The sequence below is a fragment of the Acromyrmex echinatior genome, chromosome 1 (genome assembly GCF_024713525.1).
Source record: "Acromyrmex echinatior isolate Ae372 chromosome 1, ASM2471352v2, whole genome shotgun sequence".
NCBI lineage: Eukaryota > Metazoa > Arthropoda > Insecta > Hymenoptera > Formicidae > Acromyrmex > Acromyrmex echinatior.
The window spans coordinates 8931956-8945887 of record NC_141852.1 but is presented as its reverse complement, the minus strand read 5'-3'; the positions used below and the strand labels follow the sequence as shown (position 1 = coordinate 8945887).

The 13932-nt window shown below is 37.4% G+C and overlaps 3 protein-coding genes across 7 annotated transcripts in view; 1 reads left to right on the top strand and 2 right to left on the bottom strand.

Annotated features, from left to right (window-relative positions):
* LOC105146603 (uncharacterized) overlaps nt 1-999 on the bottom strand; it is a 66599-nt gene extending 65600 nt beyond the window's left edge. Inside the window, exons 1-3 of one of the 2 annotated variants that reach the window (XM_011056974.2) lie at nt 734-999; nt 493-641; nt 273-368 (exon numbers count right to left, since the gene is read on the bottom strand). The gene's annotated coding sequence lies outside the window, so the exon portion shown is untranslated. Of the gene's footprint in view, nt 1-272; nt 471-492; nt 642-733 lie in introns of those variants that run through there. The other variant, XM_011056975.2, reaches the window with a different exon arrangement.
* A 90-nt stretch (nt 1000-1089) lies between these two features.
* Nucleotides 1090-3310, top strand: HDAC3 (histone deacetylase 3). The gene is made up of 2 exons (XM_011056979.2): nt 1090-1346; nt 1424-3310. The coding sequence occupies exon 2, from the start codon at nt 1435-1437 to the stop codon at nt 2734-2736; it is 1302 nt and encodes a 433-aa protein (XP_011055281.1). The 5' UTR covers nt 1090-1346; nt 1424-1434; the 3' UTR covers nt 2737-3310.
* An 89-nt stretch (nt 3311-3399) lies between these two features.
* Nucleotides 3400-13932, bottom strand: part of LOC105146609 (cytospin-A) — a 50971-nt gene continuing 40438 nt past the window's right edge. For 2 of the 4 annotated variants that reach the window (XM_011056987.2, XM_011056985.2), the window contains 9 exons: nt 10169-10537; nt 9875-10087; nt 9348-9803; nt 8789-9224; nt 6524-8428; nt 5871-6065; nt 5553-5726; nt 5018-5400; nt 3400-4625 (listed from right to left, as the gene is read on the bottom strand). In XM_011056987.2, the coding sequence (XP_011055289.1) occupies nt 4536-4625; nt 5018-5400; nt 5553-5726; nt 5871-6065; nt 6524-8428; nt 8789-9224; nt 9348-9803; nt 9875-10087; nt 10169-10537 (4221 nt within the window). In that variant the 3' untranslated portion in view covers nt 3400-4535. Of the gene's footprint in view, nt 4626-5017; nt 5401-5552; nt 5727-5870; nt 6066-6523; nt 8429-8788; nt 9225-9347; nt 9804-9874; nt 10088-10168; nt 10538-11100; nt 11277-13932 lie in introns of those variants that run through there. The other 2 variants (XM_011056991.2, XM_087404561.1) reach the window with 2 other exon arrangements.

The window sequence follows — 13932 nt, the reverse complement described above, 5'->3', positions numbered from 1 at the left end:
ACAGTGCAAAATAAACGTTTTATTAAACACAGTCATTGCCATATTCTGTGTGCAGGAGCACCGATAAGATGTTATTAAAAACTTGCGTTCAGCAGAGAAAAACTAGTGATTCTTCAATACGATTGATTTCTATACTTAGATTCAAAGAATTAAAGGCAAGAATCAGTCATATTAAAGAATCATTGAGCACTCGCTGATTAGTTTTCTCTGCTGAATGTAATGTCTATTCTTACAGGAGTTGACATGCCTACCATGTATCATAATTTACTTACTTGAATTTAATGAGTGTCATGAAGTTGAAACTTCTATCTGCTCTTCAGACAGTATTGTATTCGCAATACCTGGCATAATTGCAGATCCATCAAGACCTGAGATAGTAAACAAATTATTAATATATTGTATGGTAATAACGTGGCATGATAACTAATAAAAAATCATATATAATAATAGTAATTATACATTTGATTATTGAAGAAACTAGTACTTTTATACCTTCACTGATTGATGATTCTAAATTCGCGTGGGCACTGCTGCATCAGATTTTAATTTTTTTTTCTGTGGCGGTAAGTAGCCTAAAAGGAGTTGCATCCATGAAGACTCTTTGTACGCTATCGCATCAAAATGAGCGAAACAGATGCATCCTATACGTATAAAATGTGTTATTTTCATTGTACAAATCTGTGATGTATGTAAGCAACATAAGCAAGGATATATTAGTTTTATACAAAGATACCATTTTTAACGTCGACATTTTCTTTTTCACACGCTTCTTTCCACTTTAACATTAATGCTTTCTCTTTTGAGAAGCGATAAAAATACACATTTCTGAATTCTATTTTTCGATGATCATTTTTACATGTTTTTACTTGACAAGTACTCATTTTGCTCTCTCGAGCTGTCACTTCGAAATTGTTAAAAATTATCGCCGTACAAATGTTTAAATTTGCCGCATTTGGATAGTCCATTTCTTTATTCTCACACGTATCTATTCGTGAAATTGTATACAGTGCACACAACACGTCATATCCCTTCCACCATGATTGAGACTGATTCAGCTCGAATCCACCACTGTCCACCACGCTCCAATCGGCGTCTCGTTTAACTATGCTCGTTTTGTTTGGTCTTGTGAAGTAGATAAATCTTAGCTTTTCAATTGCGGCAAATTAATTTCCTTCAGTAAACATCGAAAAGCTCGAGAGTCAAATGCAGATTTTATCACTCCTTGAAGCGAGTTAGGTAAAGGTTAAATTCCTTTTAGTTATTCTTAGCCTATTCCTGAATCCTGATTCAACTCTACGACAGCTTCCCGAGGCTAAATTAAAATTTCATTCTGGGAAGAATATGAGGTATGTATCGGTATTCTTTTCAATAAACGTATATCTGTTTTCGTAGACACTCGTCTAACGAACCTTTCATTATACAGATAACCTCAATATGAGTTACAACAAGAAGGTGGCGTACTTCTACAACCCGGAGGTGGGTAACTTCCACTATGGACCGGGTCATCCCATGAAGCCACATCGGTTGTCCGTGATTCATAGCCTCGTTCTTAACTATGGTCTCCACAGGAAAATGCAAATTTATCGGCCATACCGCGCCAGTACTCACGACATGTGTCGCTTCCATTCGGAGGATTACGTGGAGTTCTTGCAGCGGGTCACACCGCAGAATCTACAAGGATATACTAAGTACCTGAGTCATTTCAACGTGGGAGATGATTGTCCCGTGTTCGACGGCCTCTTCGATTTTTGCTCTATGTATACCGGCGCTTCATTAGACGGTGCCACCAAGTTGAACAATAATTGCTGTGACATCGCCGTTAACTGGAGTGGTGGTCTGCATCATGCCAAGAAATTCGAAGCTTCCGGCTTCTGTTATATTAACGATATTGTAATTGCTATACTGGAATTGCTTAAGTACCGCGCCCGGGTGCTGTACATCGACATTGATGTACATCATGGGGATGGCGTGCAGGAAGCTTTCTACTTAACTGATCGTGTCATGACCGTGTCATTTCACAAATATGGTAATTACTTTTTTCCTGGCACCGGCGACATGTATGAGATTGGTGCTGAGAGCGGTCGTTATTATTCTGTAAATGTGCCATTGAAAGAAGGAATTGACGATACATCATACATTCAGGTTTTCAAGCCTGTCATATCACATGTGATGGAATTCTTTCAGCCGACAGCGATAGTGCTTCAGTGTGGTGCCGATTCTCTTGCAAATGATCGACTCGGCTGCTTCAGTCTCAGCACAAAAGGACATGGCGAGTGTGTTAAATTTGTGAGAGACTTGAACGTACCATTACTGACTGTTGGTGGTGGTGGTTATACATTACGAAATGTTGCTAGATGCTGGACGTATGAAACGTCTCTGCTTGTAGACGAACAAATCAGCAATGAGCTCCCATACACAGAATACTTGGAATATTTCGCACCAGACTTCACCCTACATCCCGAGGTTGTAACTAGACAGGACAACGCTAATAGTAAGCAGTATCTTGAAGCAATTACAAGACACGTGTGTGACAATCTCAAAATGATTCAACATTCACCAAGCGTACAGATGCAGGACGTTCCGAGTGATGCATTACCACCCGAAGAGGAAAGACAACCAGAACCGGATCCAGACTCTCGACAGAATCCACAGGACACAGACAAGATTGTCGAACCGGCGAATGAGTATTACGCCGGTGACAAAGACCAAGATAAGATGGATACGAACGATTCGTGATAGAGACAGTATTATAATTTATGAGGGCGTGCAAATGATTTCTCAATCCTTCCTATAAAGTTCAATATAGATGTAGCAGAATCCAGATTTGGGAATTTATTAATTTCATGATTCATCAAACAAAGAAACTGGCGACACGATATCTTTTCTATGACTGATTCCAAGACAATAGATATATACTATTGTGCAATTATTGAATTTTTATTTTCGAAACTATTGATGTATGAAATAAGACGAACTTTAATATAAAGATGTGCGATACGCGTCGTCGATAAAAATCGATAAAAATCGTTTGAAAATCGATCTTTTGTTGACAAAGGAATGATTTTTTTTTTTCAAAAAGATTGATTTAAAATAGCCTTAAAGACAATTTTCAATATTTTGCAAAAATATCGATTTTTTTAACGCATTGATATGGATATCGACACACGTATCGCTCATCCCTAATATAATGTATACATTTTAAGTATAACACAAAAGTGTAAATATGAAAACTGTACAGACTGATTTGTTTATACTAATGACGAAACAAACATATTTTACTCAAATAAATTTTGCAAAGACTTGGAACAAATTTGTAAAATATACCTATATTTTAGATAATTAAGTCGTGCTTATCTGATATTCAGAGAAGGACAAATTTCTTCATTAAAGAAAACGATATGCGATACGATTACTCAGGATACCTGGATCTTAAATATCCATTAGGCAAGTTTATTGTTTTACATCAGACAGCAATATCTGTATTGTCTACAATGGTACAACAACGACGGTGAGGACGATATTAATAGCGATAATAGTATAATAATAGTAATAGCAATAACGATAACGTCTGTATCTCTGTCTCGGGGCTATCTTGCTATATCACAGAGAACTTAATCTTCGCACGACATAATTGTTCCTTCTAGAGCTCTTCTTTTTTTCCTTAATAAGAGTAGAAACGTAAAACGATTCACTTGGGGGTATGGGGTAAGAGAGAGGACGGACCTCTCCGCTTGGTAAGAGCACTAAATGCGACTAATTACAATAAATTAGATCTCTTAAATTAAGGCGCTTTGTTCTGTACATTCGTATTTTGTAAACTCTACAAAAAGTCTCTCGAAAAATAATACACGTACAAAAATATTCGGTACGAGAGGAACGCAAATACTCGATTTCCGATTTATTTTTTGCAAAAACGGTGCAAAAGACTACGATGTAGAGGCAATGTGTGTGTGTGTGTGTGCGCGCGCGCACGCGCGCGTGTGTGTGTGTACTCTTCGTGAACGCATAACGCCGAGCTTTATCTTTGAGGAACACCACGTGCGGTTATTCGCGATTATTTTCATCTGCAGAAGGCTACTCGCGAAGTTTACAATTACTTGGCTCCGCTTTCTCATTCGACATTCGAAGGATTCCAAATTCTTGTGCTCTACAAAGCGAGTACGCCACGTGCATGTGTACGTGTACGTATATATGCATATATATATATATATATAAAAGTTTTCAGTCTCATAGTAACGGCAATTCCATTTGGTGTTTGGTCTTCCATCGAACTCTTTGCATATACTCCAGCGGCTCGTACATTTCTTCAATTCAAAACTATATACAACGCATAGAGGGGAATACAATTAGATAGGCAGTGCTGATTCAGCGATTCTTGATAAATCTTCAGAATCTTTCTTGCAGCATAGCTTCCTTCTTCATAAAATTTGCTTGACTAGATGCTATTGTTCTCTCTCGTTCGCCTCACGATGCCAAGCGCATTCAACAATAGCACATGCCGCTTGATAGAGGCAATACAATGAAACAGTGATCAGTTACGTTTCGAAGTGCTTATAAATGCTAGTCACATATGTCATGACTTGCTGCCAATCAGGTCGCTCGAGTTGACACATTTCACCGATGTTCTGTGGAAAGAATAATTTATATTATTTTCATAAGAGAGCATATTCGTAATAGAACTAGATATATTAGAACCTTTATTCAGTCAAAGTAGATCTTGGTGCTTATATAATATTTTTATGTCAATTTAAAATTTTTTTAATTCCATAAATTGTGCGCTGATTTGATTGTTGGACTTATATTTAAACATTTACGTAAAAATATTCTTAAAATTTGCAAAAAACTAATCGAATAAAGGTTTTTTTTTCTCTTATTCACTTATCGATCTATCTATATTTTACTTATTAATTAGATGTATCATTGTAAGATTGAAATATGATCTTATAAATTATTTTAATGCGTTATTATATGTTTATGTATATCTTTGTGTTCAAGAATAATTTGTCAGTTAACTTACCAAAGTAGTTGGTATGCCAACACTTTCGGCAGCAGAGAAGGCGATCGAGAAGTTCCGCCGCTTTTCGACCGGCGTCAACGTATCGTATGGTATCTTTCGTGGCAGATAGGAATGCAGAATCGCGCACAACGCTAGGCCATCATTCCAGGAACTGCTAAAGTTAGTTATATCAATATTACGATAGCCTATTGTTTTATTTTGACACCACTTGAGCAAGGCGTTGCGCTTGGATCCACCATTCTTGACTAAGCCACACAAGGGATCTTTACGCTCGGACAGATCGGTGACGCTATTCCGACGTACGAAGTCGATCGCTTTGGCATTCAAAGCGGCTGAATCCAACAGCTCACCCGGACTCAAAACCACAGGCGTTGACTTTGTCTCTGCGCGTCAACAATCAAAGCATACGATTAGGTATCAAGAATGGGTATCTCCCAGATTAGGTATCTCCCATTCTAAAATGCATGATTATCTTTATATGATCATCTCTTATCGTACAACATGTTAAATTTGCATGATTTTAACTGATAATTACCTGACACTGGTTTCTTTGTAATTGTAGATTGCATTTTGTTGTTATTTGTCGAATTCGCTGTGCAGATTAAATTGTTGATTTGTTGTTGATCCCTGAGAGGAGCTTTCAAAGACATAATATCTGTAGTTCCAATAGAATTTAGAGATGACGTAGAACTGCTACGACTTCCAGGTCCTAAAATCAGTTATTTCCAAAATATATTAATTCGATAAAATTAAATAATAGTTTATCTGTTATTTCATATCACAATTTCAAGTGAAGTGTCGTGGACAATGTATAATGACAATTGTTTATCCCTAAAATTGTATGATCATTTACCGGCTTTAGCTTGTTTCGTGGCATTTTCGATGCTTTCGATCAAACACTTTACAGAAAGCCTGGAGTCCTGACGCGAAATGTTCGCTTTCCTACGAGCAGCAATCTCTTGTTGCACACTCGTCAGCACGGATTGTTGAGTCTCTGTCGGCGTGCTGGCTGGCCTTGTAGGCGGTTGTTGTATCACTTTTTGGTTTGCTGAAAGAATTTCCAAGTACTCATTACAGCACTCAGCAAATTGCCGTATACAAATAATTCCTCGAACAAATGATAAGAAAGCAATAAGCCATAAATGTTTGTACATAAAATAAAGCACAGGTAATCGGTAAGTAATATATACTTGGACGATTTCGAAAGTCTCCTTAATTTACGATGGAAGATGGCATGTTCATACGGATTAATTCAGTGAGGACAATACAATTTCATGATAGAAATAATAAGTGAGTATAACATATAAAGATATCAAGAATTCGAGAAACACAAAGAAAGCTGAGTTAACAGTTAACCAGAAGACAACATGAGCGGCACAATGTAGGTGCTAGCAATACGAAGATACGCCAGTCTCGTATTCTTCGCTTAGACTGAGAAATCGGGACGGACAATAGATCGAATTTTTGCGATACAAGCGAATTTTCCACATTAAGAGAGCGACTTACGATCGCAAGATTCGCTCATTTGCTGCCCCGACAGCGTCTTCAATTCCACGTCTTCTACGATCGTCTCAAATTTTTCTCTTAAGGATGACGTCCGTCCCATCGATGGGGGTTGATCCAACCCCAAGTCCGCATTACTTTGCACCTTAGGTTTTTCGCTCTTCGTGCGAAGATTACTTTCGGAAAAAGTCGTTTTCTCGATTTGAGAATCGTCCTCGTTTGTATGTATACTATCTTGTAGAAATTTTATACGATTTAATCGATTTATTTCGCTTAGATTTGAATATTTTGATTTTTGTAACTGTTCGATACATGTTGAAGATATAGCTTGTTTTTCTTGATTAATGGAATATTTTGAGATCAACTCTGAAATCTCTGTTTCTTTCTCTGAAAGATTATTTAAAATTGACGTGCCCGAAATAATTGGAATTGATGAATAATATTTAGATTTATATTCGATTTCTGAGGGCGTTAACAGCGGATATGATTTCCATCTCATTAGAGGAGCGCTTAATATATCATGAGAACTCTTTATTTTCTCCCATTCATTATTTGTATTCTTCGTTAATTTTATTTCGATATTTTTATCAGATGAGTTTGGTATTTTTGATTCTTCAACCGTGTCAAGAATTTTTTTATCCTCTGACGTATCATCAAGAGACAAAGATTTTGTTGCAGTTTGGTCATTATTATTGAATGTTTTTCCTTTTATTGTTTCATTTTTTACATAAGACCCTTTTGAAAAAAAAGATTCATGATCCTCATATTTCATTCCTTGTAATTTTGTTTCGTTTTCGTGTGTTCTATGACAATTGTCAAGTTCATCTAATGATTCAGCATAATTTTTAATTTGTGATTCTATGATCATTTTTGATTTCGAAGTTTTTTCAGTCAAAATAGAATCAATTATTTCGCAGTTCGGTTTTAATTTAGGTCTTTTAAAAAACAGCTTTTGCCTTTGCTCAACCCTATCGCTTTCTTTTGATATTACACACACGGAGTCTGAAAGTGACTTTATATTCCTAAGATCTGGATCTATACGTAGTTTCGTCGAGTTGCTCGACTCGGTCGAAGTTTCCGCTGTTGCTGTTGTATTATCTAGAGATGACGGACTCTCTTCGATATTGACTAGAGAAGGCAAACTCGTGCTGACTTGCGGATTACTGTAACTTCTCTGCAACAGCCTTCCCATTTCCGGATCGACCTCGAACTTCAGGTCATTCATCGCGCTCTCTACGCCAGAAAATATATAATCTTTTGGTACGAAGAATCGACTGTTGGAAATGTTAATGTCATACAAGCCTCCATTAGCGTTTTGAATACTACGAATACTTTTCAATAAGGAACTCTTGGTCACCGCGTTTTTATCGGATGTATCCGTAACGGTAATGTACAGTTTCGGATAATCTTCCGCGATAATTGGAAATTTATCAGAATTATGAGTCTTATCAGATTCAAAGTCGTTCAAATAGAACTTTGATGATTCGTTCGAGACTTTTAATTGTCTCGAATTTTCATTCGTTAAACGTTCGACTGCTCCATCCGTAGTGCAGTCAGTATGCTGGCTGTCGATGCGATTCGTAGAACTGAATTCAATCTTCTCGCCGGAAATTAATTTGTCCTCCAATTTGATAGTTTCCTTGAGTGCTGGCGCGCCCATTGTGATAGCCAGGTTATTATTCGACAAATTGTGTCCGTTTTGATTCGCAGTATTGATGTCTTCAATCCTCGCTTTATGTGAGTCCCAATCGCTCATCGTTGCTTTGAATAAGCTATTTCGTAACGCGTGCTTTCTCGCGTCGTACCGCTTCTTTAGAATCATCCGACCACGCTTTAGCAAAACACTCGCCATTTTTTCTTTATTCCCGTTAGTGACATCGAGTGTTTTGCAACTCGCTACAGTGCTATCTAGTACGCAGTCCGATTAAGGAAAAAAGGAACAATTATAAAATTAATAAAACTCTCACAAAATAGTTATGTGTATATAAAATAAATTTAAAAAAAAAAAGAAAATTAATATTCGCGTTAAAATAATTTCGTTCCATTAAAGAATATCCTTTTTTCCAATTATTTACAAAAATCCTTTCATATGTCTTCTTTTTCATAGATTATTATTATTATTATGTGTTAGTATATCATCTTATATAATACATTTTTTATTGTATTAACATTACGTCTTCATAATCCTGGACGTTCGTCTTGTATCACAATATACTATCACATAACAGTTTCTGTGTTAAGAGAAGTCCACAATTTCCGCTTGTTTACCTTTGTTAAGTTTATCAAGTTGTGCCTCCAGCGCTCTCAGTTTATCTCTCTGTGCCTTGTTCTCCATGACCACGCGTTCCAACTCGCTTTGAGCTTCGGTCTTGAAGTCGTTGGCAACTCGTACAGTCATCAGCAAATCTGTCTGGAACTGCTCCCACTCCGCGCTTTCCTCCTGTCTCAGCTTACGCTCGTCAGCTAACGCGCGCTCCGACTCATATTGACGCGTTTGCGCCTCGCGCTCCCTGCGTTGTGCTTCGCTCAGCGCGGCTTTCAATTCCCGTTTATCCTCTAGGTGCCGTTGACATTGCGTCTGCAATTCCGCCAGGGAGTCTCGGACGAGCTGCAGTTCCGTGCTCACAGATAGCCGCTCATCCTTCAATTGATTCAGTCTGTACTCCAAGTCGTCTATAGCGGATTTCGCGTTATTTCGAGCCACCTAAAATTTTATATACATAAAAGTTTTTTATTCATGATTTACATAAATGAAAAATTTGCTTCTACATCTCTCACAGTTATAAGGAAAAGTCGTCATATCTATTTTACATACAAACAAGCGTACTTTATATTCTTCCTGAAGCTGCGAATATTGATCTCTCAGTCGATCGTGGTCGCAATGTGAGCGTGCCAACTGTTCCTGCAATGCTGCTGCCTGTGTTTCGAGCGTATCCTTCTCTCTTCTGGCCGCGTCTAATAATTCGTCCGCTTCACTCTTATTCTCTAGCTGCCTTGATTGCTCCAACTCCTCGATCTTAGCTCGCGCGTTCTCTAACAGAGTCGCTAACCTACTGATTTCTATACTCCGATTTGCGCCTTCTTGCCTGGCTTCCGCCAATTCCATGTCCAACTGTTTTCGTTCGACATTCGCCGTGTCCACCGACGCTTCCAGTAACTCGACACATTTCGTCAGACGCTCAGTCTCTGCTGCACTAGCATCAGCAGTCGCTCTTAGATTCTTCAATTCACTAGTCAATTCTTCCTGCTTTTGAAGTAAAGTCTCTCGTTCCTCTTGCGCACTCTGTAACAAGTAATCAGTAATTGATAGCTTTAAGCTTTTATGCATAAATAAATATAAATTTAATCACTCACTTTTAAGAGATCTACAAGTTTCTGTTCCCTTTCTGTATTATAACCCTTAGATGCTTCCTGTGGTTGTTCCTCTCTTAAAAGTAATCCCTGTAAAGTGTCAACCTTGGAACGAGAGTCTTCTAGCTTTTCTGTTTGACGGCACAGTGACTCCAAAAGAACTCCTTTCTCCTCGGTTAGCCTTTCATTATCTGCTTGCAATTCTGTCAGTTGTGCCTGCATAATTAATGTTAATTCATTAAAAGATTCTTCTTATCTCCATGTCTTTTTCTTGATATCAACAAATAAGAGTCATACCTGCAAGTCGCTTAATTCCTGAATAGTTGCTTGTAATTCTTCGTTTGTGGAATAATGCGTTTCCTCCATTTGTAAGATCCTATCCTGCAAGCACGCAACCGAAACCTCAGACATTGAGCTGGAGGAGTGCTTGTCCCAGTCCGGTGTGGTGCACTGAGCTCCTTCCTGAGATGAACTGATGTTGTGTACAGATCCATCGTCCTGGGGAATGGCGATAGAGGCTGGTGCGGAGTTGTGGAGCCTCGAGGCATCTAACAATAGTTGCTGTTTCTCTGAATCTGACAGTGGAGAGTGTGCCACGTCTCTGAGACGAGCACGAAGAGCTTCGTTCTCTTCAGTAAGACGTTCTAGCTCCAGACTATGCTGCTCCTGTTCATCAAAGTAAACAAATATATGCAAACCATTGCTCAACAACTCATATGAAATGACAGAATAGAATAATTTTAAGATACAAATGCAACATCAAGTTCTCAAGCAAAATCAAGTTCTAACTTTCAGTGTCTACACCAAAACAATATCTCTGTCCACGCTATCGTAATTATTTAATTACAGCTGTAAACCAACGTTCAGTTGGTCTTTTTGCAAATAAGGCAATATTCTCATGCGACACTCAGGGAAAAAAGGCTCATAAAAAGCGTCGGAAAACAATCATAAAAGCGACGATGACGTTCGCGATCATAACATTCGCGGCCTCGCCTCTGTTTGGGAAAAATATAAGAAACGACGCCGCGAGTAAACGACGCCTCGTAAATATTAAGTGCCGAGGGGCCGGAGGGGGAGGAGACACGGAGCCAATCCGGATTCGAGGTTAGAGCACGTCAAACGACGTGCGAGTATCCGAGGACGATACACGCCGATAGAGTCGGAACTCGCGGTTCACACGGCGATCGCGACAGCTCACAATTCTACTTCAGGACAGGCAAGGAGTTTACCGTAGGCGACGAGAAGCAACGCTTTTTCATATCGGATCCGCTCGGCCTCCCCGGCTCTCTTCCTGCGTAAACATCCCCGCCGCCGCGTTCTACGCCCTCTGGCTTAGTTTTCGAGTACGCAAAAATGACTCTTCATGCCCTTTCTCTCTCTCTCCCTCGCCTCCCCCATCTCTCTGTCACTCTCTAATGTTCTAACGGTTACGTCGGTTACATGAGCCCGAGACTGAAACCGGTATAATTTCCGCCGAGTTCACATTGGTTCAGATTCCTGACGTTGCGGCCGGCCAAAAATGATTCCTGCGGCCACTCGCAATGACGGGAACGCGGATTCATTGAATTGCGAATTTTTCGTTTGTCCGCAGCGTCAAAAATGCAATTCGCGTTGCGTTCATTGTGTTAACGGAAAGGGTTCTATAATCGTCCTAGCAACGATTATTGGGGAGGGGAATCACACAGGAGGGTGCCTCCTGCGGAACAGTTTTGTAGTCTTTGCAAGAATATAATGGCTGTAGATTTTTACGTATTCATGTGCTTGTTTCATTCACGCGATTAGAATGAAAGGAGGGTCAGTTGGCGAAAAAATGTAAAGATTTGCAAGTATAAAGGAAACTGGGGGAATAATGGAATCATTAATTTTATTTTCATGCAGTGTTAACAGTTTGTCGTAGAATATTTTAGCAAGGATTCTTCGAAGGAACTTTTTGGAGTTGATATTTTTAGAAAAATTTTTAGGATTAAAAATAAAAATTTTTTCATGACGAGAAGAGTGCGATTTTCTTAACAGAAAATAGTTTGAAACTTGGATATCAAAATAAGTAAGATCAAATGTTAAAAATAATTTGAATAAATTTTGGAAGAACTATCGACTCCGAAGAAGTAAAAGTTGATTGCATCAAGTAAGTAAATTATTCGAACATTCTTAGCATTTAAATTTTAAAATTGATAAATGATAAATGATAATTGATAAATGACGTCTGTTTAGAGATTTCACTCCAATAAATTTAGATATTACTGATATTAGCGATGTAGCTTTTATTAAAATTAAATGAAAGAATAATTTCAATAAATTAGGGAGGAACTATCGTCTCAGAATTGATCGAGATATAAAAATCAATCGCATTAGGTACGTAAACTTTTGGAATATTCATTTAAATGCTAATGATTTGATGTACTCTCTAAAATTTTTGGACTGAATTGTCACTCTGAAGAGTAAAATTTCACTCTTAAAGATTAAAAATTTAACTACCTTCTTCAAGATTAGTGACATAGCTTTTACTAATATTAGATATGGGAAAATTGAAAGAACAATTCAAATAAATTTGGGAGGATCATCGACTCAGAATCGAGATATAAAAATTATACCAGGAACGCAAATATTTGGAACATCCTGTAGCATAAAATCATAATAGAGATATGTTTTACTAGATCGATCTATTTAACCGCAATTTAGATGCAAAGCGGATATTTTTACAGTCCGCTGGTCGTCCTCGACCGTGCCTTATGTTGTCTTCCTTGTATGGTCGCGAAAACGCGAAGGAAGGGATGCAGGTATGCACGTGCGTAAGGGACACGTTAGGTATGACGCAAAGGGGAAAGGGAAGAAATTAATGCGGGACGTCAACGGCAGATGAATCAGAGCGGTGCTACAACGCGGTATAATTCATTCATCGAGCGTATTTTGCGACGCACTCGCTAAATGCGCTTTGCATTCCATACATTATTATTTCTCAACCGACAGAAATGGAGTATCGACGATACAATGCGTTTCAACTGCTCGAAAATAATATTTTCCTCGAGTAAAGCAACTACAAATAATGAATTAATTGGCTGAATTTTAAACAATTACGTTGGATTGGTTTAATTTTGACAAATTATTTGGAAAAATCAATCAACTTTTATATCTAAAATATTCTATATATCTATTCTATTATAATTCGAAACTCGAAGAAAAATGTAGTAATGGCAACTATAAAGGTGATAATTATATAAGTTTTATATGTAGAATTAAAGTACATAGTTGAATAAACACAATATGGTATAGCTATAAAATAGTTAATTCAACTATAAGATATTCCTTGATATATTCAGAAAGAACAATTTTGCTAAAATATTAAAAAATGTAACTAAATAGATTTGAAAATAATTTTACTGGCCTATTAAAATAAGATAATACTCAAACTGGTTATTAGAATGTCAAATATATTTTGCAGCATTGCTTATGTTTGAGATTCTTATGTAATTCTTTTGATCCAATAAAATTATTTTCAGATTGTCAGATTTGTATCTAAATTTTTGGATAGTTCAGCAAAATTGTTTTTTCTTCGTGCATTAATTCTACATATAAAACTTGTATAGTTGTTATCTTTATATATTATCTTTTTCTCTGAGAAAAGAAGACGATGCAGATGAATTTTAATAAAAAGATATTACAAGTATTACAATTTTTTTTTATTTAAAGAGAATCAAAGCGCTTTATGCATATCGTATAAAATAAACAATAAGAAATTCTGCCTCTTCTATATAAAAATAAACGTATCCAAAATAGCGTGTTAAAGTTGATTTCTGTGGAGCAGTGCGAAATAAAAAGAAGGACAAACGCGAGATATTTTTACAGAATAATACTGAATCATATGGAGGATGGCAACACGTTTTTATTTATATCAGTTGACTTTTCGCTTCTGATAAGGAAAGAATCTCTTTAAAACCCTTTTGCCTTCGAGACGATTTTAAACAGCCGTTGACCTACTTAAATGTGGAATCATGAAGATGAGAGAATACGAGAACAAAATAAAATTATTCGCATTTAGATGTTTCAGATTACGTTGCATAAGA

What these genes read in the sequence shown, in the direction of transcription:
- HDAC3 (XM_011056979.2), top strand. Translation starts at nt 1,435, where the DNA reads ATGAGTTACAACAAGAAGGTGGCGTACTTCTACAACCCGGAGGTGGGT.